Source organism: Bombina bombina, chromosome 6, assembly GCF_027579735.1.
Source record: "Bombina bombina isolate aBomBom1 chromosome 6, aBomBom1.pri, whole genome shotgun sequence".
NCBI classification, from domain to species: Eukaryota; Metazoa; Chordata; class Amphibia; order Anura; family Bombinatoridae; genus Bombina; species Bombina bombina.
In genome coordinates, this window is record NC_069504.1 from 1,040,473,238 (window position 1) to 1,040,498,298 (window position 25,061).

General features: G+C 38.9%; 1 protein-coding gene across 2 annotated transcripts in view; it reads left to right on the plus strand.

Annotated features, from left to right (window-relative positions):
• The window catches only part of LOC128664104 (hepatitis A virus cellular receptor 1 homolog), a 168,120-nt gene that overhangs the window by 120,408 nt on the left and 22,651 nt on the right, over positions 1-25,061 (plus strand). For both annotated transcript variants that reach the window (XM_053718793.1, XM_053718794.1), the window contains one exon: positions 15,113-15,224. In XM_053718793.1, the coding sequence (XP_053574768.1) occupies positions 15,113-15,224 (112 nt within the window). The remainder of the gene's footprint in view (positions 1-15,112; positions 15,225-25,061) is intronic.

The following is a 25,061-nucleotide window of genomic DNA, read 5'->3' on the forward strand; positions in this document are numbered from 1 at the left end:
CGCTCACTTCAGAAACGACTCTAAATACCGGCGTTAGAAAGATCTAATTGAAAAGATAGGATACGCAAATGGCGTAGGGGGATCTGCGGTATGGAAAAGTCGCGGCTGAAAAGTGAGCGTTAGACCCTTTAATCACTGACTCCAAATACCAGCGGGCGGCCAAAACCAGCGTTAGGAGCCTCTAACGCTGGTTTTGACGGCTACCGCCGAACTCCAAATCTAGGCCTAAGTGTTTGTTATTTTTTTTTAACTTAGTTGTAAGTTTTTTGTAACTTTGTAATTTTTTACTTATTAACCCCTACATAAATATTATTTAAATAAATAAAAATAAAGTTCCTATCATTGACTAAATTATTCCTATTTAAAACTAAATACTTACCTATAAAATAAACCCTAAGCTAGTTACAATATAACTAATAGTTACATTGTAGCTAGCTTAGGGTTTATTTTTATTTTACAGGCAAGTTTGTATTTATTTTAACTAGGTAGAATAGTTATTAAATAGTTATTAACTATTTAATAGCTACCTAGCTAAAATAAATACAAATTTACCTGTAAAATAAAACCTAACCTAAGTTACAATAACACCTAACCTTACACTATAATTAAATAAATTCCCTACATTAAATACAATTAAATAAATTAAATTAAATTAGCTAAATCACACAAAAAAACATTAAATTACAGAAAATAAAAAACTAATTACAAGATCTTTAAACTAATTACACCTAATCTAATAGCCCTATCAAAATAAAAAAAGCCACCCCAAAATAAAAATAAAAACCTAGCCTTAACTAAACTACCAATATCCCATAAAAGGGCCTTTTGCGGGGCATTGCCCCAAAGAAATCAGCTCTTTTTCCTGTAAAAAAAAAATACAAACAACCTCCCAACAGTAAATCCCACCACCAACACAACAAACCCCCCAAATAAAATACTAACTAAAAAAACTTAAGCTCCCGATAGCTCTGAAAAGGGCATTTGTATGCGCATTGCCCTTAAAAGGGCATTTAGCTCTATTGCGGCCCAAAGTCCCTAATCTAAAAAATAAACCCACCCAATACAACCTTAAAGAAATCCTAACACTAACCCCCAAAGATTCACTTACTGGGAGAAGTCTTCATCCAAGCTGCAAGATGTCCTCAATGAAGCCAGCAGAAGTGGTCTTCCAGATGGGCAGAAGTGTTCATTCAGACGGCATCTCCTATCTTCATCCTTCCGGCACGGATTGCATCAGCCAATAGGATTTTTTCTACCTTAATTCCAATTGGCTGATAGAATTCTATCAGGGGTTTAGGGGTTAATATGTTTATTATAGTGGCAACGATGTCCGGAGCGGCAGATTAGGGGTTAAAAAATGTATTATAGTGTTTGCGATGCAGGAGGGCCTCAGTTTAGGAGTTAATAGGTAGTTTATGGGTGTTAGTGTACTTTTTAGCACTTTAGTTATGAGTTTTATGCTATGGCGTTGTAGTGTAAAACTCATAACTACTGACTTTAAAATGCGTTAGGAATCTTGACGGGGTAGGGTGTACCGCTCACTTTTTGGCCTCCCAACTCGTAATACCGGCGTTATGCAAGTCCCATAGAAAAAAGACTTTACGAAATTTACGTAAGTCGATTTGCAGTAAGGCCAAAAGAGTGTGCGGTGCCCCTAAACCTGAAAGACTTGTAATACCAGCGGTAGTGAAAAAGCAGCGTTAGGACCTGCTAACGCTGCTTTTTCAGTTTACCGCAAAACTCGTAATATAGCCGTTGGTTTTTTGAAGGGAGTAAATTCATGTAATTGCAATGGGAGATTCAGGTGATCATGGTAAGGGTTAATTATGGAGGTGCAGTCTAGGTCAACATGTTTAAGAATAATTGTAGTCGGGAATCCAAGTCATGGTAGGATCTAGGGTCAGAGCTTTTAATGTTAATGTGAATTGAAACAGTTAAAAGGGACACTCTACCCAGGAATAAAAATACTTCCCAATGCCAGGTCTTTTTATACCGTTACTCTCCCAAAACGGTTAAAAATGTGGTTGGACCAAAAAAAAAATGTATGCTTACCTGATAAATTTATTTATTTCCGGATATCCACAACGTCATGAATTACTAGTGGGAATATCACTCCTGGCCAGCAGGAGGAGGCAAAGAGCACTACAGCAAAGCTGTTAAGTGTCATTCCCCTACCCATAATCCCCAGTCATTTCGCCGAAGGGAAATCGAAAAAGGAATAACACAAAGGTGTAGATTATGTAGAAGAAATTGGGCAGACACTCAGGAATCAATTAAAATCACATTTTTACTGAAGGCAGCAGTACACAAAGAGCAACGTTTTGGGGTAAAGTACCCCCTCCTCAGGCTCAATACAAGCAAATGCCAATATAGACCTTATATAGCCATTATAGCTCTGTTTGGAAAGATACTAGGTTATTTAGGAGAGATGGCTTGCATTTGGATGCTAAAGGAACAGAGTATCTAGGAGACGAGTTCAAATACTTTATTAGAAATCATTTAAACTAATAAAGGGGGGTAGCATTAATATATCCACCTGCCCCCCACAGCATGCCAAAACTGTTAGTCCAAGTAACAATTCTAGAAATTCTAGTAGAAAAATTCTTCGTGCCATGAGCACAAATGCTTGCAGCTTAGGAAATAAATTACCTGAACTCATTTCAATAATGACTAGGGACAACTTGGATTTAGTAGCTATAACAGAAACATGGTACAACGATTTGCATGACTGGGACATAGTCATACCTGGATACAGGTTATTTAAAAAGAAAGTAGGAAGAGTAGGAAAGAAAGGTGGAGGAGTTGCTTTGTATGTAAATGAAAATATAAAGGTTACTGAAATTGTAGGAACAAATGATGAGGTGGAAAGTATTTGGGTGACTTTGGAAATTGGAGATAAAAATGTTTTTAGAATAGGGGTTGTATATAGGCCTCCATTGCAGGATGAAAAACTGGACAATCTGTTATTAGAAGAAATAACCAAAATGACCATGAAGGGTAAGGTTATAATACTGGGGGACTTTAATTTGCCAGATATAGACTGGAAGATTCCTTCTGCTAGATCGGCTAGAAGCAGGTATATTCTTGAATCTCTGCTAGGGGAATCACTTGAGAAATTAGTCAAGGAACCAACTCGTAAGGAAGCTATATTAGATCTAATACTTACAAACAGTGATACAGTTTCAGATGTGTCTGTAGGTGAGAACTTAGGATCCAGTGATCATCAATCTGTTTGGTTTAGTATTCATGTGCAGGAACTGTCCACCCAGACTAAAACAAAAGTTTTAGACTTTAGGACGGCAGATTTTTCATTAATGGGAGAATACCTAAAAAACTATTTAAAGGGGAAAACCCTTATTACAGGGGTTCAAGAACAGTGGGAATTTGTGAAAGGTGCCATTTTAGAGGCAACCGCACACTGTATTAGACATGTCTGTAAAAGTAAAAGAAAGCGGAAACCAATTTGGTTTTCCAAAGAAGTAGCACATGCTGTAAAGACAAAAAAGATAGCTTATAAAAATTACAGACACACACAAGCAGACGATGATATGAAAATATGGAGACTCCAACAAAAAAAGATTAAGCAGTTAATTAGGAAGGTTAAAGCTCATGAAGAAGAGAAGATAGCACAGTCAGTAAAACATGGGGACAAAACATTCTTTAGATATATCAGTGAAAGAAGAAAAAATAAGGTAGGAATAGTAAAATTGAAATCAGACTGGAAAATTGAAATCAGTTGATGGTAGAATAATAGAAGGAGATAAGCAGATTGCAGACTGTCTCAATGATTACTTCTGTTCTGTTTTCACAAAAGATTGTGAAGATACAATGTCTACATTAAGGGATGCTGCGAAAAATAGAAACAAGCTTAACAGTAATCTTTGTACAGAGGATGAGGTTTTGTTAGCATTATCAAAAATAAATGTTACAAAGGCAGTGGGTCCTGATAATATTCATCCAAGGGTTTTAAAAGAACTTCAATCAGTGCTAACTGTCCCATTAACTGATCTGTTTAATCAGTCACTATTAACAGGAGCTGTCCCAGATGATTGGAGAATAGCAAATGTAATACCTCTTCATAAAAAGGGCAGTAGAGAAGAATCTGGCAACTACAGGCCAGTTAGTTTAACTTCAGTAGTAGGGAAATTAATGGAAAGCCTGTTAAAAGAAAGAATTATGACTTACATAAAGACAAACAATTTAGAGGACCAAAATCAGCATGGTTTTACTTCAGGGAGATCATGTCAGACTAATCTAATTGACTTCTTTGATTATGTAACAAAAGTATTAGACAAGGGTGGAGCAGTTGATGTAGCATATCTAGATTTCAGCAAAGCATTTGACACCGTCCCACACAATAAACTTATTCACAAACTATATCTCCTTGGTCTAGATTCAAAAATTGTAAACTGGGTGGAATGCTGGCTTAAGGACAGAAAACACAGTGTCTTAGTAAATGGAGTGCATTCAGCAGAGGGGGCTGTTACTAGTGGTGTTCCTCAGGGGTCAGTTCTGGGGCCTGTTTTGTTTAACATATTTATCTGCAATATCAGCAAAGGACTACAGGGGAAAGTATGTCTCTTTGCAGATGATACAAACATTTGCAACAGAGTGGATGTTCCAGGGAGGGTAGACAAAATGAGAAGTGATATACAACAATTGGAGGATTGGACAAACGACTGGGATCTAAAGTTTAACACAGCAAAGTGTAAAATAATGCATTTAGGGAAGAAAAATCCAAATGTTAATTACAGACTCAATGACACTTTACTGCCTGTTACAGATGAGGAACAGGACTTGGGAATTATTATTTCAGATGATTTAAAACTTAGTAAACAATGTAGTAATGCAGCGAGTAAGGCTAGCAGAATGCTTGGATGTATTTGTAGAGGTATTTGCAGCAGAAATAGTAAGGTTCTTATGCCACTTTATAGATCATTAGTTAGGCCTCATCTTGAGTATTGCAGTTCTGGAGGCCATATCTTCAGAAGGATATTAACAAACTTGAATCTGTGGAAAGGAGGGCTACCAAAATGGTACATGGTCTAAAAAATAAAACTTACCAGGATAGGCTCAATGACCTAAATATGTATAGCTTAGAGGAGAGAAGGGAAAGAGGTGATATGATAGCAACTTTCAAGTACATTAAAGGGTTTAGTAAAACTGAGGCTGTGGGTATTTTACATAAAATGGAAAATTCAAGAACAAGGGGTCATGAGCTCAAGCTAAAGGGTAGTAGATTCAGGAGTAATTTGAGGAAGCACTTCTTTACAGAAAGAGTGATTGATTTATGGAATAAACTTCCTCAAGAGGTAGTAGCAACAAACACTGTGGGGGACTTTAAGGCTATCCTACGAACTAGATAAGTTTATACTGTTAGGTAAGGTCGGGCAGACTTGCTGGGCCTATGGCTCTTATCTGCCGTCAATATCTATGTTTCTATGTTTCTATATAGACCCACCCCCAATTAACAATTATGACATCATCAAAAAAGACACACCTATAGTGTAATTTTAAAGTAGTAACAATATGCACCCATTATCATTGCAATAGAATATTTAGATAACCGTTGTTTCCCCAATGGTAATAATAAAATTGTACATCACAAAATGTATGAATATGGCATAGAATTCTTAATAAATTTCAATTAATATTGTTACATGATATTTACAACACTAAATGATCACTTATTTCCTACAGACCATTTATAATAACATTTTTCATACATTATTTTAATTTGGATGCTAATTTTTATTTCACTTATTCCACTCTTTTCTAACCTGAAGCAAATTAAAACAGACCTGTTAAATAATACTCTCTATTAAGACCTCTAAGATGTAACGTGCTAAGCCTATGTATCCACATCACTTCTTTCTTAAGCAGCATCCTTTCCCTGTCAAAGCCAATAGTTCCTTTAGAAACAAAATCTAATACCATAAACCATAACTGATTCACCTGATGCCCCCTATCAAAAAAATGATAGGGCACAGGAAGGTGTCTCATTTTGGGGTTCCTAATGGTAGACTTATGTTGGGTGAGGCGCTCCTTGACACATTGTGTCGTCTCACCAACGTATAATAGTCCACACGGACATTTTAGCGCATACACCACATAAGATGATTTACAAGTGAAATGGCCCTTAATATGAAAAAGTTTACCTGAATAGGGATGACTTATAGTACTGCCCTTAATGATACTATTGCAATGAGAGCAATTAAGGCAGGGAAAAGTTCCATTGTCAACAGGTCGAAAGACTTTTTGTGTATTCTTCAAGGGCTTAATATTTGCCCTAACTAACTGTTTTCCATTAGAGTTACCCTTTCTAAATGAGGAAAAAGGTGGAAACTTAAATTCCCCAATTTCAGGCATAGAATCCCTTAGCATGAACCAATTCTTACAAATTACTTTATGTAATTTAACACTGATGTTACTAAAATTAAAAACAAAGGCCAATTTCTTAATCCCATCCCCCTTATTCTTAGGTTGAAGATCAATAGACTCTAATTCCCCACAAGAATAACCTCTTTCTTGAAACCTTTTGCGCATCTCATCTAAGCGCAATGAACAGGTTAAGGGGTCTGAGACTATCCTCTTCACTCTAAGGAATTGTGATTTAGGTACACTCTTAAATACCCTAAGCGGGTGGTGGCTTTGACGGGACAATAATGTATTTTTATCATTAGATTTTCTAAAAATGTCTGTTTCAAAATGATTACCTGCTCGCATTACCACAGTGTCCAGGAATGCAACACTCTTGGTATGATAATTAGCTGTGAATTTCACCGCCGGCACCTTGTTTTCTATTCTTAAATGGAGCCCCTCAATGGATTCAATGTCGCCCCGCCAAATGATAATTAGATCATCTATATAATGCCACCAAGCCAAACATTTATGAAATTCAGGATTAATGTACACAACTTGTTCCTCTAATTGATCCATATACAGGCCGGCGTAGGCAGGGGCAACATTTGAACCCATTGAGGTGCCCCGTAATTGCAGAAAAAATCTTACGTCAAAAGAGAAATAATTATGAGTTAAAACTAACTCTAATAACTCCATAAAGAAATTAATTTGTCTATCAGAATATTTTCCTGACCGCACCAGAGAAGACCAGGCACTATTAAAACCATCAGCATGGGGAATAATAGTGTACAAACTGCTTACATCCCAAGATGCCAAAATAAATGTCTTCTGGTAAGTCAGTTAAATTTCTGATCTTACTCAAAAAATCACCAGTGTCTTTTAGAAAAGACCGACCCTGTCTTACAAGTGGAGTAAAACATTTTTCAAGAAATTTAGAAATCAGGCTAAATAGGGAATCAATAGAAGCCACTATGGGCCAGCCAGGTGGATCACAAAGATCCTTATGTATTTTAGGTAATACATAGAAATTAGGGGTTTTTGGAATCTGTTTAAATAAATAATCAAACATTTTCTCATTAATAATCTCATCATCAACAGCCATCTTAAGAATCTCCCTAACTCTAGTCATAAACCCAAGCAAAGGATCACTGTCAAGTTCCCTATAAACCCTTTGATCACTTAATTGTCTTAGAATTTCACCTTTGTATTTGGATGTATCCATAACAACTATTGCTCCGCCCTTGTCAGCCCCTTTGATAGTAACATCAGGATTATGTTTTAAGTTTTCAAGGGCAACCTTTTCAGCAATAGTTGTTATGTTTTACATCCAAATGAGAGGACCTATTAATCAATATATCAAATTCTCTATTAATTACATTAATAAATGTATCAACAGAATGATTATAAACAGATCCAAAATACATTTGTCCATTTGAGAGCTAGTGTCAATAGTAGGCTCTCAAAAAGCTTTCAATTTAATAGTCCTGTATAATCGATGTAAATCTAATTGTAGTTGAAAAGTATCCACTTCCTCAACAGGGCAGTAAGTAAGTCCCTTAGACAAAACAGAAATTTCTGCAACAGAAAGTACATAACTCGAAATGTTAATGACATTGTTAACGTTACCTATTTCTTTAATCGGCGTGTTCGCCGTTGCATGCTCTGTCCCTGACTTCCTTGTTCGTTTTTGGCTCCGTTGCCTCCTTCGTTTGGAGTTGGACTGTCGTCCCCCGAGGAGGTTGAAGAAGAACTCACTTTAGTAGAGGCTGGATCGTTAGTGTCGTTTTTCCCCCGCTGTGGCTTCCATGCTTTCGCCCGGTGTAGAGGTGCCTGAGAATTAGTAAAAAAATAACTGTCCTAGATTAAAGGGTGGTGTCGTGAACTCTCCATATCCAGAAATAAATACATTTATCAGGTAAGCATACATTTTGTTTTCTTTCCTAAGATATGGAGAGTCCACAACGTCATCAATTACTAGTGGGAACCAATACCCAAGATAGAGGACACAGATGACTAGGGAGGGAAAACAAGACAGGCAGACCTAAACAAAAGGCACCCCGCTTGAAGAACCTTTCTTCCAAAAGAAGCCTCAGCCGAGGCAAAAGTATAACATTTCGAATGGAAAAAGTATGCAGAGAGGACCAAGTTGCAGCCTTGCAAATCTGTTCCACAGATGCTTCATTTTTGAAAGCCCACAAAGAGGAGACAGTCCTTTTGGAATGAGCCGTAATTCTCTCAGGAGGCTGCTGACCAGTGGTTTCATAAGCAAAACAATTTATACTTCTCAACGAGAAGGAAAGAAAAGTAGCAGTAGCCTTCTGACCTTTACGCTTTACAGAGAAGCAAACAAACAGGGCAGAGGACTGGCGAAAATCCTTAGTTGCCTGTAGGTAGACATTTAGAGCACGCACTAAGTCCAAGTTGTTCAACAGATGTTCCTTATGAGAAGGATTAGGACATAGAGAAGGAACAACAATTTCCTGATTAATATTTCTATCTGAAACCACTTTAGGAAGAAAATCCAACCTAGTACAAAGAACCGTCTTATCAGCATGAAAGATAAGGTAAGGCAAATCACACTGCAAAGCTGAGAGTCCCGAGACTCTCTGAGCAGAAGAGATAGCAAAAAGAAACAAAACCTTCCAAGATAACAACTTAATATCTATGGAATGCAATGGCTCAAACCGAGCCTGCTACAAAACTTTAAGAACAAGGTTAAGGCTCCAAGGAGGAGCCACAGACTTAAACACAGGCCTGATTCTGACAAGGGCCTGACAAAAGGATTGCACATCTGGCAAATCTGCCAGACGCTTGTGTAACAAAATCGATAATGCAGAAATCTGACTCTTCAGAGTACTGACTGACAAACCCTTCTCCAGACCTTCCTGGAGAAAAGACAAAATCCTAGGAATCCTGATCCTACTCCAAGAGTAGCCCTTGGATTCACACCGATAAAGATATTTATGCCATATCTTATGGTAAATCTTCCAAGTAACAGGCTTGCAAGCCTGAATCAGGGTCTCAAAACCATGCTTAGACAGAGCTAAACATTCAATCTCCAAGCAGTCAGCTTCAGAGAAACAGGTATGCTAGACTGAAATCCCAAGGAAACCCCAGTGCATCTATTAGAGCAGCCTACGGATCTCTTGGCCTTGAACCATACCTTGGAAGCTTGGCGTTCTGCCAAGATGCCATCAGATTCAAATCCAGCACCCCATCTGAGGGTTAACCTGGAGAACACCTCCGGGTGAAGAGCCCACTCCCTGGGATGAAATGTCTGTCTGCTCAGGAAATTCGCTTCCCAGTTGTCCACTCCTGGAATGTGGATGGCAGATAGACAGCAATCGTGAGCTTCCGCTCACTGAACAATCCGAGCCACCTCCTTCATGGCTAAGGAACTCCGAGTTCTTTCCTGGTGGTTGATGTAAGCCACTGAGGTGATATTGTCCGAATGGAACCTGATAAACCAGGCTAAGGACAACTGAGGCCAAGCCATCAGAGCATTGTAAATCACTCTCAACTTCAAGATATTTATGGGGAGAGCAGACTCCTCCCGAGTCCATAGGCCCTGTGCCTTTAACGAGCCCCAGACTGCTCCCCAGCCCAGCAGGTTTGTGGTTACAATTACCCAGGAAGGTCTCCTGAAGCATGTGCCCCAAGACAGATTCTCCTGAGAAAGCCACCATGAGAGAGAGTATCTTGTCGACTGATCTAGATCTATCCTCTGAGACAGATCTGAATTGTCCCCATTCCATTGACTGAGCATGCATAACTGCAGAGCTCTCAAATTGAATCGAGCAAAGGGAATGATGTCCATGGAAGCAACCATCAGACCAATTACCTCCATACATAGAGCCACTGATGGCCGAACAGTAGACTGCAGAGAGAAGAAAGATTAAAGAATTTTGGATTTTCTGACCTCCGTCAGAAAAATCTTCATAGATTCCTAAGAAAACCACCCTTGTAACTGGAACAAAGGAACTCTTTTCCAGATTCGCTTTCCAACTGTGGGAATGTAGAAAAGACAACAAGATCTCGAGAGTTTGCTTGTAGAAAAGATGGCGCCTGAACCAATATGTCGTCCAGGTAGGGCACCACTGCAATTCTCTGAGACCTGATCACTGCCAAGAGAGCCCCCAGAACATTTGAGAAAATTCTGGAAGCTGTGGCAAGGCCAAACGGAAGAGCCACAAACTGAAAGTGTTTGTCTAGAAAGGTGAATCTCAGGAACGAAAATTACTTTGACATGCTTTAAGTCTATTTTTCTTGTCTTGTGATAGAAAAGACCCTTTCCCACCAGTAATGTCAGAAATTATTTCTACTAGACCAGGTCCAAACAAGGTCTTACCCTTGTAAGGAAGCACTAGAAGCTTGGACTTAGACTTAACATCTGCTGACCAAGGTTTCAGCCACAACGCCCTGTGAACTAGATCTGCGAAGCCAGATATTTTGGCTCCCAGTTTGAAAACTTGCATAGTAGCATCAGAAATAAAGGAGTTGGCTAATTTGAGAGCCTTAATCCTGTCTTGAATCTCCTCCAAAGGAGTCTCCACTTGAAAAGAACCAGACAAGGCATCATACCAATAAGATGCTGCGCTAGACACAGTGGCAATACAAACTGCAGGTTGCCATTGAAGACCTTGATGAACATACATTTTCTTCAAATAAGCCTCCAGCTTTTTATCCATTGGATCCTTAAAAGAGCAGCTATCCTAGGAATATTAGTTCTCTTAGGCAGAGTAGAAATGGCCCCTTTTACTTTAGGCACCATACGCTAAGAATCTTTAATGGAGTCAGCGACAGGAAAAATAAAATAAAAACAAGAGACAGGGAAAAAGGTATCCCCGGCCTCTCCCATTCCTGCGCAATAATCTCTGTAGCACGGTCTGGAACAGGAAACACTTTCACAGAGGAAGGAACATCAAAGTATTTATTAAGTTTACTTGATTTCTTAGGGTTGACAGGCAGAACGGAGTCATCCAAAGTAGCCAAAACCTCCTTTAACAATACACAAAGGTGTTCAAGCTTAAATCTGAAGGATACTACTTCAGCGTCAGATGAAGGAATTATACTATCCGGATCTGAGATTTCACCCTCAGAGGCTACCGACATATCCTCCTCATCAGACTTATGAGGAAGGGCAACCTGAGTAGCAGACGACGTTACAGAAACTTTACTTTCTGACTCTCAAATATTCCTCTTGCGTTTTCCCTTTAGCATGGGAAAAGCAGATAATGCCGCAGATACCACAGAAGATACCTGTGCAACAATATCTGCTGGCAAATAGACACCTCCAGGAGGCTGAGAGGAACTGCAGGGCACTATTTGTGATGCCATAGAGGCTTGGGACGTAACAGGAGAAAGCTGTGGTATTACCTGATCAGCATCATCCTGAGAGACATAAGGCTCAGCAAAAATAACTTTATCTTTACATTGTAATGTCCTCTTAACACAAGAGGAACAAAATTGCATAGGGGTAAAAATTTGTGCCTTTAAGCACAATAGACATTAATTCATAATAGCAGATTCCTGCTCCATGTCAGACATGGCCCCAAACAGATACAATTAAATAATAAATATGTCACTTTAAGAAAGACGTTTTACTTTAAGACTAATATAAATATCCTCTGATAAGGATCACCTCTACACCTCAAGCTAGCTGAGGTGCTCCTACCTGACCGTCTATGATAAAATCGTAGCTCCCAATTCCAAGCTGTTCCACCGCTTGAAGAAAATATCAGGAGACTCTGCAATCTGCTCCGACATGAACCGCCGCTCCGTTCTCTGTAGTATAGAGCGGAAGCGCAGACGAGTCACATGACCAGCCGAAAGAAAACTGCACCATACACAAAAGCATACGTTTATACAATGGCTTATTATGCTCCGTGTCAGTCCCAGTAAAATAAAAATGCTAAGAAACAGAGATTGGCCAGAAAAAAACTGTTAGAACCACTAACAATATACACACAAACCCCAATAAACTGAGCCATCCAAACAATAGATTAATCTTTCCATTATCCAAAAAGAATTAACCCCTTAGACTCTGTTACATTAGTGCCTGCGTCCTGCCAAATATAATTCTTAATAAAGGATAAATATGTCCCCAAAATTAATTGCAGTTATAATGTTGCTAAGTGCAAGCTTCCATTACCTAGAAGACAAGATGCACTTACCTACAATCAGGCTGTCCGGCAGGGAGACAGCTCATAAGGTATGAGAGGACACATACTCCTTGCAGAGACCTGTAGAAAAAAGAGAGAACAGAGTAAACCTACACAGGCTTTCTATACTAGGGCAGCAATATGTTAGGAAAACACAGCAAGGCCCACCTTTCAAGCTCCTAACTGCTTTAAAGCCACCACTACTCAACTGAAGAGATTGATGTGGACTATAGCTATACCCAAAATCTTGCTTTTAGCGAAAATAAATCCAATTTTCTTCAGACAATAAAACTTCACTTCCTCCATTTAACAGAGGCAAAGAGAATGACTGGCGATTATGGGTAGGGGAGTGACACTTAACAGCTTTGCTGTGGTGTTCTTTGCCTCCTCTTGCTGGCCAGGAGTGATATTCCCACTAGTAATTGACATTGTGGACTCTTCATATCTTAGGAAAGAAAACAGGATAAGAGCAGCACTGAAGTGGAAAGCTGGGAATAAAAACAAAACTGAAAACTATGTGCATATAGTATAAATATTATAATTTATTGGAGTATGTATATCCCATTTAAAAATAGTATCTTAAAGGGACACTGAACCCAATTTTTTTCTTTTGTGATTCACATAGAGCATGTAATTTTAAGCAACTTTCTAATTTACTCCTATTATCAATTTTTCTTCATTCTCTTGCTATCTTTATTTGAAAAAGAAGGCATCTTTTTTTTTGGTTCAGTCCTCTGGACAGCACTTTTTTACTGGTGGATTAATTTATCCACCAATCAGCAAGGACAACCCTGGTTGTTCACCAAAAATGGGCCGGCATCTAAACTTAAATTCTTGCATTTCAAATAAAGATACCAAGAGAATGAAGAAAATTTGATAATAGGAGTAAATTAGAAAGTTGCTTAAAATTTCATGCTCTATCTGAATCACGAAAGAAAAAAAATTGAGTTCAATGTCCCTTTAAATAAATAAATAAAAAACTGATACTAATAGGTAGTTTACACAGACACAAATACTCCGTTAGCCGATAGACGATAGTCTTACTCACGTGCCCCTCAGTGGCCAATCAGGAAATCGGATAAACGGCGGGCAATTTGAATTCAAAAGTAAAGTAGTTTTTCAATTCCAATCTATCAGGTCTGATAGATATTTGTAATCCACAAGATAAGGAGTCAGTAGAGATACCTATCAGAAATCAGGTAAGGCTATTGATTGTTCTTTTCTCCATAAAGGAACAAGGATTAAAGGGACAGTACACTGTTAAATAGTTTTTCCATTAATGTATTTTAAATGACTTGTTATACCAACTGCAGAGTATAAAATATTTGAGAAATTGCATTTTCATGCTTATTTGTGTATACGAAGTAGCTGATTTTTGTGCTTTGAAACCACAGCCTATTACAATGGGTTGAACTTAAAGGTGATATCATATCTCATTATGTTATAAGCTTGTGTAAACAGATTTGCTTCCTTATCTTTTATTTGGCTGGAACACCAAAGCTCAATACATAGAGAGAACAATGGAAAATTATAATTTTATTACTTAACTATACTGCATCCCACTGAGAGTGTAACTTCTTCTGCTGGCTGTGTTTACTTAGGCTATTCAATAGCCTATACTCCAGTATTAATTTGTTCAGTATAGGTGGCTATACCACAGGCTAAATCAGCTATTTCAAAGGCTGAAAGAGGAGTAAAGGAGCTACTTGTAACCAATTTAATACATATATTTTTTTATTTTTTTTATTTTTTGGGTGAACTATCCCTTTAACGCAATCTGTGAAATACAGCCGTTTTGAGAATATAATCTGTTTATTTGTGAATTACTGAAACATTTGGGGTTTTAAATGATAGAATTGCCTTCCATAGGCACATCTGCCACACACAGCCATTCAAGGATATGGGCAACTAGATATAATATTTGTGTCTGTGTAAATTACCTATTAGTATCAACTCACGATTACTGAACTGTCATATCTCACACGGACTGTTATTTCTTATATCTGTCTCTTTACTAAAGGATTCTAAGGGGCATATTTATCAAGCTCCGTATGGAGATTGAGGCCCCTTGTTTCCGGCGAGCCTTCAGGCTCACCGGAAACAGAAGTAATCAAGAAGTTATGAAGCAGCGGTCTAAAGACCGCTGCTCCATAACTTGTCCGCCTGCTCTGAGGCGGCAGACAGAAATCAACCCGATCAAATACGATCTGGTTGATTGACACCCCCTGCTAGTGGCCGATTGGCTGCAAATCTGCAGTGGGCGGCATTGCACCAGCAGTTCACAAGAACTGCTGGTGCAATGATAAATGCGCATGCTGTCGGCATTTATCAATGTGCCGCGATGTGCAGCGGGCATGATACGCTACTTCGTATCATGTCCGCTTGCACATTGGTAAATAGGCCCCTAAATGTATAACGGAAATTTGTTATCCCAGTTAATCGATAGATTTGTAAGAGATTTTAAGCGTATAACGGAAACATTGTTAACTCCTTTTACCTACTTATTTCTTATTTTATATTTAGATTATATTGCATTGTGGCTAGAGAGGGAAGGAAGCAAATTACATTATTTTTTTTCTGTTTTTTAGGAATTTACTCATCTACAGGGTGACATTCCCGAGGACAGTTCAGCAGTGCCTTATATTAGTATAGCACTGGTGCTTCTATTGATTTCATTGGCTATTGTGACAGTATACATATGTAAGTATTACATAATTACTACATGATCATCAGTGCTGGCCATTTATACAGATGGCAATACCTTTAAAGAAGATATTTACACAATAAAACATAGAAATTTGCTGGGTTAACTATAGTTTTATTTTTTTATTATCTACAGCAAGTTTTATTGGGCTTTGTTGAATGCTTGATGTCCCTACCCAAGGTTGTATATTACATGTGAGCCCCCACCCAGACTCCTATTAAATTAATATTCCAATGGAAAAAAATGCATGCTCATTTGATAGAGAATGTCATGTTTGCATTAATGACCATAAATTAAAGTAAAATCCTATGTACAGCTCCTGAGCAGGTCAGCCAATCTGGATAAACAGTCACTTGACCCCACCAATCAATGGCTTTGCCATGCTGAGAGCTTTAGCTATGTTTTTATTGCTTTTGTATGGCATAAACACATACAGTAGCTATCTAGGGTCAGGGTCTAGGGTCTAGCAAATAAGAGCATCTATTTTTTACATTAGCGTGTCTCTTTAAAGGAAAATAAAAGTCAAAATGTAAACTTCATGGTTTATGGAGGAAGTAAAACATATATAAAGAATTGTCAGTTTACTGTTATAATCAAATGCACTTTGTTATCTTGGTATTCTATCTTGAAAAGTTTACCTAGGTAGGCTCAAGATCAGCAATGCACTGTTGGTAGCTAGCTGGTGATTGGTGGCTACACAGATGTCTCTTGCCATTGACTCACCAGCGGTGTTCAGCTTACTCCCAGTAGTGCATTACTGCTTACTTAACAATTTTTTTTTAATTTTTTTTTTTTTGGGGGGGGGGGGGGGGGGGGGGGTAAACACATAGTTATATGGAAACAATAGTGCATTAATAAAATGTCAATATGAGAGTCATCTGTTTTTCACATTAATGTAAGCATGAATTCCATTACTAAATTAAAGGGACATAATACTCATATGCTAAATCACTTGAAACTGATGCAGTACAACTGTAAAAAGCCGACAGGAAAATATCACCTGAGCATCTCTATGTAAAAAAGGAAGATATTTTACCTCACAATCTCCTCAGCTCAGCAGAGCAAGTTCTGTGTAAAAAGTCATACTCAGCTGCTCCCAGCTGCAGGTAAAAAAATTAAAAAAAATGAAGAAATGAACAGCAGTGCTGAGGTCATGAACTTTTACTGTGATCTCATGAGATTTGACTTGACTCTCATGAGATTTCATTGTAAACTTCCTTTACCTGATTGGTGAAATAAGATGAGAGTGCACGATTCTCATCCCTTCAGATGTCCCAGGACAGACACACTAAAATGCTGCTTAGAAATCCTTTACAATGGGAGGTGGCTACTGAGGAACTTTTGAGGTAAAATATCTTTCTTTTTTACATAGAGATGTTCAGGTGATATTTTCTAGTCAGCTTTTTACAGCTATGCTGCATCACTTTCAAGTGTTTAAACATTTGGGTATTATGGCCCTTTACCTGTTACATTTAATGCTGGAAAGTAAATCCATATATTAGCCATTAATTAAGTGAAGTAAAGCTTACCTAGGTAGCCACCATTGTAAGCTAGCTGGTGATTGGTGGCTAGCCAGGCTAGACACATATGCCTGTTGTCATTGGCTCACCGTAAACTAAACTGTGTTTAAACACATTTTTTTATGCAAACAATAGTGTAATAATAAAATACTTTAACACATTTTGCATTTTCTCTTGGCATTTATATATTAACACTGACATGTTCTCTAGTCCATTAGTCTGTGACTAATAACAAATCCTGCAGCACTAGTGAGAAATTAGACTTTTTTGTATCCCTTATATTGACGATGGCATTCCAGTCCATCAGAAATCCCAATAAAAACTATGTCTTGAAGGGGGGGCGGAGCTGGCCGCAGCAAAGATGGCTGCGTAACACCTTAGCTCTGCAAACCAGCTCCACAAATCTGTCTGAAAAGACCCAACTAACTACAGATTAATGTCAAATTCATAGTGGCAAAAGATGTCCTGCATCTAGGGAACAGAGGGACCTGGGCAGATCTAACATCGCTGCGCAAATACCGCTGCAGCCACTAACTACGTCTAATACTGAGGCCTCAGACGCACGCTGCATATACCCGGCGCTGAGAACAGCAGAAGAAAGTGAAAGTCAGCGCGCCATCAGCAACGGGGCAGACCGGAGAGCGGTGAGATTGTTTGCCTGAACACAGACATAGACACGGACTTTAACACTTATCCGCCTGAACGATATATATCACGCTATAAATAGCGAGCTGTCACTCTATATACAGGACAGACGGTCCCGGTGATAAAACAAGCAGGCCACGCAGACTAGGCATAACGGCTCTGGTACCCGCAAGTCAAATACACATACATGCTTACATTGGCCCTACTCACAGATCCATCATAGGGCTCTCCTAATTGAAATAAAAGGCCGCAACAGAAAGCAACTGTGATTATAGTGTAAGCATGCCGTGCTCAAGATCAGCCCCACTAAACATACTCAGCTAGCCACTATACACAACCCTGTGAAAGACTGATCCTCACCCTATAAACAGCAGACTTTATTCAGCAGAACCAGACATTTTGTATACAGCAACAGTCTAACCCAAGGGCACTATTCCCCTGCTCACAGTGGGGCTATTGAGGAGGCAATTGAGTACAGACAAAGGTCACTGAGACAACATGTATGCCAAGCGCTCTTCAAAACCCCATAAACTGTTAAAATCAACTAGTCATAAAGACAACCTGGTAGAACAGTTTTTCTCCCCCACAAGCTCTAAGACCTCAGCAAACGAAGAGCACAGAAGATCGCTTTCACAAAAGCAATCAACACCACAAAAAAACATGGAGGAACCAGAAGAAAGCACTTCAGTACCAAACAATATTCTCTCCACGTTGGCGTCCAAACAGGACATAGCCGACATCATACGCTCATGCATTCGCGAAGAAATTGCCGAAATCAAACAAGATCTGCACTCTGTGAATAACAGAGTGGAGGCATTGGAAGAGTTTTCTGACCACCTACAGGAAGAAATTAACAAAGTTCATGATACTACCACCAATCATACAAAAATTATAGCTGATCTTTATGACAAAATAGAGGACCTTGAGAACCGAAGCAGACGGAAAAACCTTAGAATCCGTGGGGTTCCTGAGTCTGTGTTACCCAAAGACTTTCCAACATATCTCCCCGCACTTTTTGCTCATCTCAAGAATACTCCTCCCTCCACAGACATCCCCTGGGTTAGAGCACATAGAGCCCTCAGGCCTAAGCCCCCAGATACGGCACCTCCAAGAGACATCATCATGAAGTTCAAGGACTTTGGGATGAAAGAGGAGCTGCTAAACCTTTCTCGTAAACATCAACCAGTAAAATTCAGAGGTAATGTACTCCAATTTTACCAGGACCTTTCACAACGGACACTCCAAAGGAGACGGGACTTAGCCCCATTGACGGCACTTCTCCGTCAAAAGAAGATTCTCTATAGATGGGGATTCCCTTTCCATCTATATGTCCTGCATGGCAACAGGAAACTGAATTGCAGATCCCTTGAAGATGTCAGCGATTTTTGCTCTGCATTGGAAATAGAACCGCCAGAGGGCCTATCGACTGATGATCATCCAGAACCCCCCAGGAAAAAAGCATTTAGAGCGGACCCTGGAGAATGGCAAAAAGTTGTCCCCAGATCCAAGACCCAAACTCCGACTAAGACTCGGAGCACCCTACCCCAGCCTGTGGCCTAAGGAGAACTGTTCACATGCTGGACTACTTCATAAACTGCATCCAAGCCCTACTACATACTCTGTGAACAACAAAAGTGAACTGTGCTTTGGTAAAGTATAGCATATGGTGCTTATTGACTTTTTCTGTGAACAATTGCGTTAATAATATTTCCAATATGTTGTTTTATAGAGTTTCTTGTTATACAAAAAGTTAAATATACTATCCCCTAGAAACTGAACCCTTATTCATTTATAAAAAAAAAAAAAAAAATCTGAGGCACCATAGCTATAAGAGCTACATCTAACCCCATAATGATACTATGCCAAGCGCTCAGATGAAAGGGTCAGTTTATTTCAGACACTTTTTAGATCCTTCTACAATAAAATATATATTTGTTATAAGGAGCTGGTTCATAGCCCCTTATGAACCAGAAAAGTCACATGACATTATGTAATCTAAGATATTCTTTATTAAGATTTGATTTATGCTACCTGTTTATTTTTTTTCTTATACTGTTTTGTATTTTGTACGTTATTGCTACACATTGGAGGCATGGGTGTGGGGACTTGCTTGGAGCACCATGCATAAACAGAAACTATAATGACAGAAACTACTTTCATCCTCATAACCATTCTAATAGATATCTCTTTCTGGACTAGCTATGACCACTAAAAATAGAACAATCACATTAATTAGTCAAAACACCAGGGGTCTAAATTCAGCACAAAAACGCTCCTTAGCTATGAAAGACCTCCACAGGAAGGGAGGTGATATCCTTTTTTTACAGGAGACCCACTTTTTAAAATCAAAAGAACCTAAATACTTTGGAAGACAATACACGCAATGCTTCCATAGTTCATATGACCATAAGCGTAGTGGCGTAAGCATTTTGATAAGCAAGAACATTTCTTTCACTCCCATACAATCACACGCTGACACAGAGGGTAGGTTTCTCTGTGTCACAGGCCTGCTATTTGGCACCCCGGTGACATTGGTCAACCTATATGCTCCCAATACCAAACAGCTCTCCTTTTTCAGAAAGGTTTTCGCACAGGTACTAGACTACACAATAGGAGCACTCTATATAGGTGGGGACTTCAACATCCCTATTCAACCAAACTTAGATACCACTAACCCCAAGCCCACAACACCTAAACATGTAACTAAACAATTATGGAGACTGATGTATGAACAAACTCTGTTCGACATTTGGAGATTCAAGAACCCCGAAAAGAGGGACTATTCCTTCTTCTCCTCCCCACACCGCACATATAGCAGAATCGATTATCAACTTACTAACCAAAAGGGACTTACTAACGTATTATCCTCTAAACTCTCACATACTGTCTGGTCTGACCACTCCGCGGTACTCACTAGGCTCGATTGGCCATCTGCACCACAAAGCACATAGTGGAAACTAGAGGATAATTTACTAAAGTGCCCCGACCTCAATAGCAAAATTGAGAAATTGCTTCCAGAATACTTTCAATTTAACTCACTCCCTGAAACAGATCCCTTGATAGTCTGGGAGGCCCACAAGTGCTTTATGAGGGGGGAACTCATAAAATATCAAGCACACATTAAACAGAAAACACGAATATTATACAAATCATCCACCGATCTCATATCCAAGTTAGAATACGAGCATAAACGAAACCCCACATCCCCACAAATTCTCGCAGAACTCGTACAAGCTAGAAAGGTAGTACATGATCAATTAATAAAGGAGGCTAACACTTTGGCTTTAAAAACTAAACAAAAGTTCTACTTTGAAAGCAATAGAGCAGGAAAGCTCCTGGCACGCTCCCTCAAACTGAAAAAACTAAAAACCTTTATACATGAAGTAAAAAACCCCTCGAATGTGAAGGTACACACTACACCAGAAATCCTGTCCCAGTTCCTAACATACTACTCTCAACTTTACTCTCAACTTTACAACCTCCCAAAGGAAAATAGTCATCCCGTAGACACGCCACAATTGATCAACACGTACTTAGCAGACTCCCTATTGCCCCAACTGTCAGAAACACAGGCAGCAGAACTGGAAGTTCCCTTTTCTGCAACGGAAATACTTTCAGCCCTTAAACAACTCCCCACTGGCAAAAGCCCAGGACCAGACGGCTTCACCGTCTCATATTATAAAAAGTATGCACATATCTTATTACCACATTTGTGCACCATTTACAATACGGTTGACCAGACACACCCATTTCTACCCTCAATGCTGGAAGCACATGTCACAGTAATCCCCAAACCCGGGAAATCACCAGATACCCCTTCAAACTTCCGTCCCATTTCATTATTGAACGTGGACGTGAAGCTATTTGCGAAACTAATAGCCATCAGGATGAATAGATTCCTACCCCAACTAATTCACTTAAACCAGGTGGGCTTTGTACCCCAAAGGGAAGCGAGAGACAACACCATTAAGGTTCTCAATTTATTAGAATACACACAAGCCCTTAATTTCCCAACAGTTTTTCTAGCTGTCGACGCCGAAAAGGCGTTCGACAGACTAGATTGGACGTTCCTGAAACTTGTTCTAGCTAGGTTTGGTATAAGGGAAAAACTCATAGAGAAAATTTTTGCTCTGTATCAAATGCCAACAGCCCGTATTAAGTTAAATGACTCTCTGTCTGAACCCTTCCGGATTTCAAACGGAACAAGACAGGGCTGCCCCCTATCCTCCTTATTATTTATTCTAGCCATGGAGGTTCTAGCCTCAAAAGTTAGGGAAAATAAAGATATACAAGGGATTCAGATAAACAACACAGAATACAAGTTAACACTATACGCTGATGATATCCTTTTCTCGCTCACCTCCCCTCTACAGTCTTTCTCGTCACTACTCCCTGAGATTGAGACATATAGTACATATTCCAACTTTAAAATAAATATGTCAAAATCCGAGTTTCTAGGCATAAGGATCACAGACCAAGTAAACACCAAGATCACATCACAATTTCAATTTACATCTAAAAACATCTCGATCAAATATTTGGGGATACACATAACGAAATCCAGAGATTCTTTATACCAACTAAACCACCTCCACCTTCTAGAGTCTATTAGATCGGAGTTAAAATCTTGGCAGGGTAAAAGTCTCTCATGGTTGGGAAGGATACAAGCTTTTAAAATGAGTACGCTACCCAAGCTCCTGTACCTGTTTCAGACTGTCCCCATCCAACCTCCACCACATTACATCAACACCGTACAAAAAATAGTTAACACCTTCATTTGGGCACACAAACGCCCTAGAATAGCAAAACCGGTTCTTTATAGAAGCAGAGATAATTGAGGCCTCGGGGTACCCAATCTCTTACTCTATCAGCAAGCAGCCCAACTCATCAGGGTGATTGACTGGTGCAAGAACACGCCGAACAAGGAATGGGTCAAACTGGAACACGACCTAGCGGGCTCACAAAGCTTAGGGGATATGTGCTGGACACATAGACAACATAGAGATAGCCTTGCATTCACTTCCCCACTAGTACTAGATACACTAACTACATGGGACAGTCTTACCAGATCTCAGAGGAATATATCCACAATCCCCTCACCCTTGACTCCCTTATGCCACAACAGCAACTACCCTCCACTTAGACACCTATGGGCGAAGGGCTCATACTCTATCACAGCAGGCCTACCTATATGCACAGTGATAGATCAGGGGACTATCTTAACAAAAGCATCTTTGGAAGAAAAAAATATAACATACTTTAATAGATGGTTCGAATATCTCCAACTATCACACTTCCTCGCACACCATAAAGATAAGCCCAACCTAACTCGGAACCTTAACCCCTTCGAGCAACTATGCCACTCACCGCAAGTAACGAGAGGATCACTATCCATGACATATAAAATTTTAACAACCATACATTCGACAAACCTACCATCATACACCAGGGTCTGGGAGGCGGAGATGAATACCACGATATCCCCAAATACATGGAACACTATCTTCCAACAGATGGGCAAGGCACCCTCATCAATGGGAATAACTGAGACAAACATGAAGTTGCTAGGGAGATGGTACTTATACCCAAGCAGATTAGCAAAAATCTTTCAACACTCTGACCCCCTCTGTTGGAGAAATTGCAAACAGACAGGAACACTATTCCACATTTGGTGGAAGTGCCCCATACTCCTGCCATACTGGCAAGAGATACATGGGGAAATTCAGAAAATCCTTTCACAGACAATCCCTTTCGACCCTTTAACGTTATTATTTAACAACCCTCCAAAGATTAAGTGCAAGTATAAAGCCACTCTATTTTACATCATGCTCAGTAGTGCAAAACAACTAATCCCAAGACTCTGGAAACAGAGTAGGATCCCGTCCAAACAGGACTGGTCCAAAAACGTCACATTTCTCCTGTCTCTAGAGAGGTATCACTACCTCAAAACCGAAAGAATGGACTTCTATTGCGCAATGTCCCTATACTGGGAAACATACATCCACACTGATACAGTAATAAACCCTGGTTAAACAATCCCAAATGGACACTAACATATAAATCAATCCACCGAAACATCAAGAAACTATTGGCCACTACATTTCCCCAAGTCGCATTTAAGCATACCCAGCCCTACCTATCTCTGCTTTTACTTAATACCACTAGCACCTCTGGGGTTTTATTTCACCACACACACTACTCCAAAGAACCTGGACACAATCTATACAGCCACAAAAAAGGAGTCGTTTCTGGACATTTGTTCTCTTATAGCTTAGAACAATCCCAAACCCCTAAGAAATACATCTAGATATAACTGAATTAACATAAACCATCTAGCAAACACAGAACACAACAAGCTAGGGGTGCCCCCATGCCCAGCCACTTTAAAAGACAATATGCATAGAATTTTGTATTTGAAATAACACCTACAGATTCAGGCAATGTGTAGCAATGTTTATAGGTTTTTGTGTTATTAAAGTTAGAAGTTTTGTTATGAATAAATAGAAGAAAATACCGCAAGCTTAAAAAAACTCTAAAGAGACATTAAGAACTTGACTGTGATGGACTTATGATGAGTCACACTTGAATACCGCCTGTAATACTTATCATTTATTTGTCCTTGTATATTCTAAGCTGAATGTCTCTTTACTCATTTGTATAACAACTTTTTTATCCTTCAATAAAGCTTGTTTGAAAAAAAAAAAAAAAAAAAAAAAAAAAAATGTCTTGAAGATTAGATTTTTGTCCTCTCCTTTTTCTAACCCACCCCAAACCGTTAAAAGCACAATTTTTTATTTATTTAAAGGGACACTGTAACCAACATTTTTCTTTCGTGATTCAGATAGAGCATGAAATTTTAAGCAACTTTCTAATTTACTCCTATTATCAAATTTTCTTCATTCTCTTGGTATCTTTATTTGAAATGCAAGAATGTAAGTTTAGATGCCGGCCCATTTTTGGTGAACAACCTGGGTTGTCCTTGCTGATTGGTGGATAAATTCATCCACCAATAAAAAAGTGCTGTCCAGAGTACTGAAACCAAAAAAAAGCTTAGATGCCTTCTTTTTTAAATAAAGATAGCAAGAGAACGAAGAAAAATTGAAAATAGGAGTAAATTAGAAAGTTGCTTAAAATTGCATGCTCTTTCTGAATTACAAAAGAAAAAATTTGGGTACAGTGTCCCTTTAACCCCTTAATGACCACAGCACTTTTCCATTCTCTGTCCGTTTGGGACCAAGGCTATTTTTACATTTCTGCGGTGTTTGTGTTTAGCTGTAATTTTCCCCTTACTCATTTACTGTACCCACACATATTATATACCGTTTTTCTCGCCATTAAATGGACTTTCAAAATATACCATTATTTTCATCATATCTTATAATTTACTATAAAACAAATTATAAAATATGAGGAAAAAATGGAAAAAAACTCACTTTTTCTAACTTTGACCCCCAAAATCTGTTATACATCTACAACCACCAAACAAAAACCATGCTAAATAGTTTCTAAATTTTGTCCTGAGTTTAGAAATACCCAATGTTTACATGTTCTTTGCTTTTTTTGCAAGTTATAGGGCCATAAATACAAGTAGCACTTTGCTATTTCCAAACCACTTTTTTTCAAAATTAGCGCTAGTTACATTAGAACACTGATATCTTTCAGGAATCC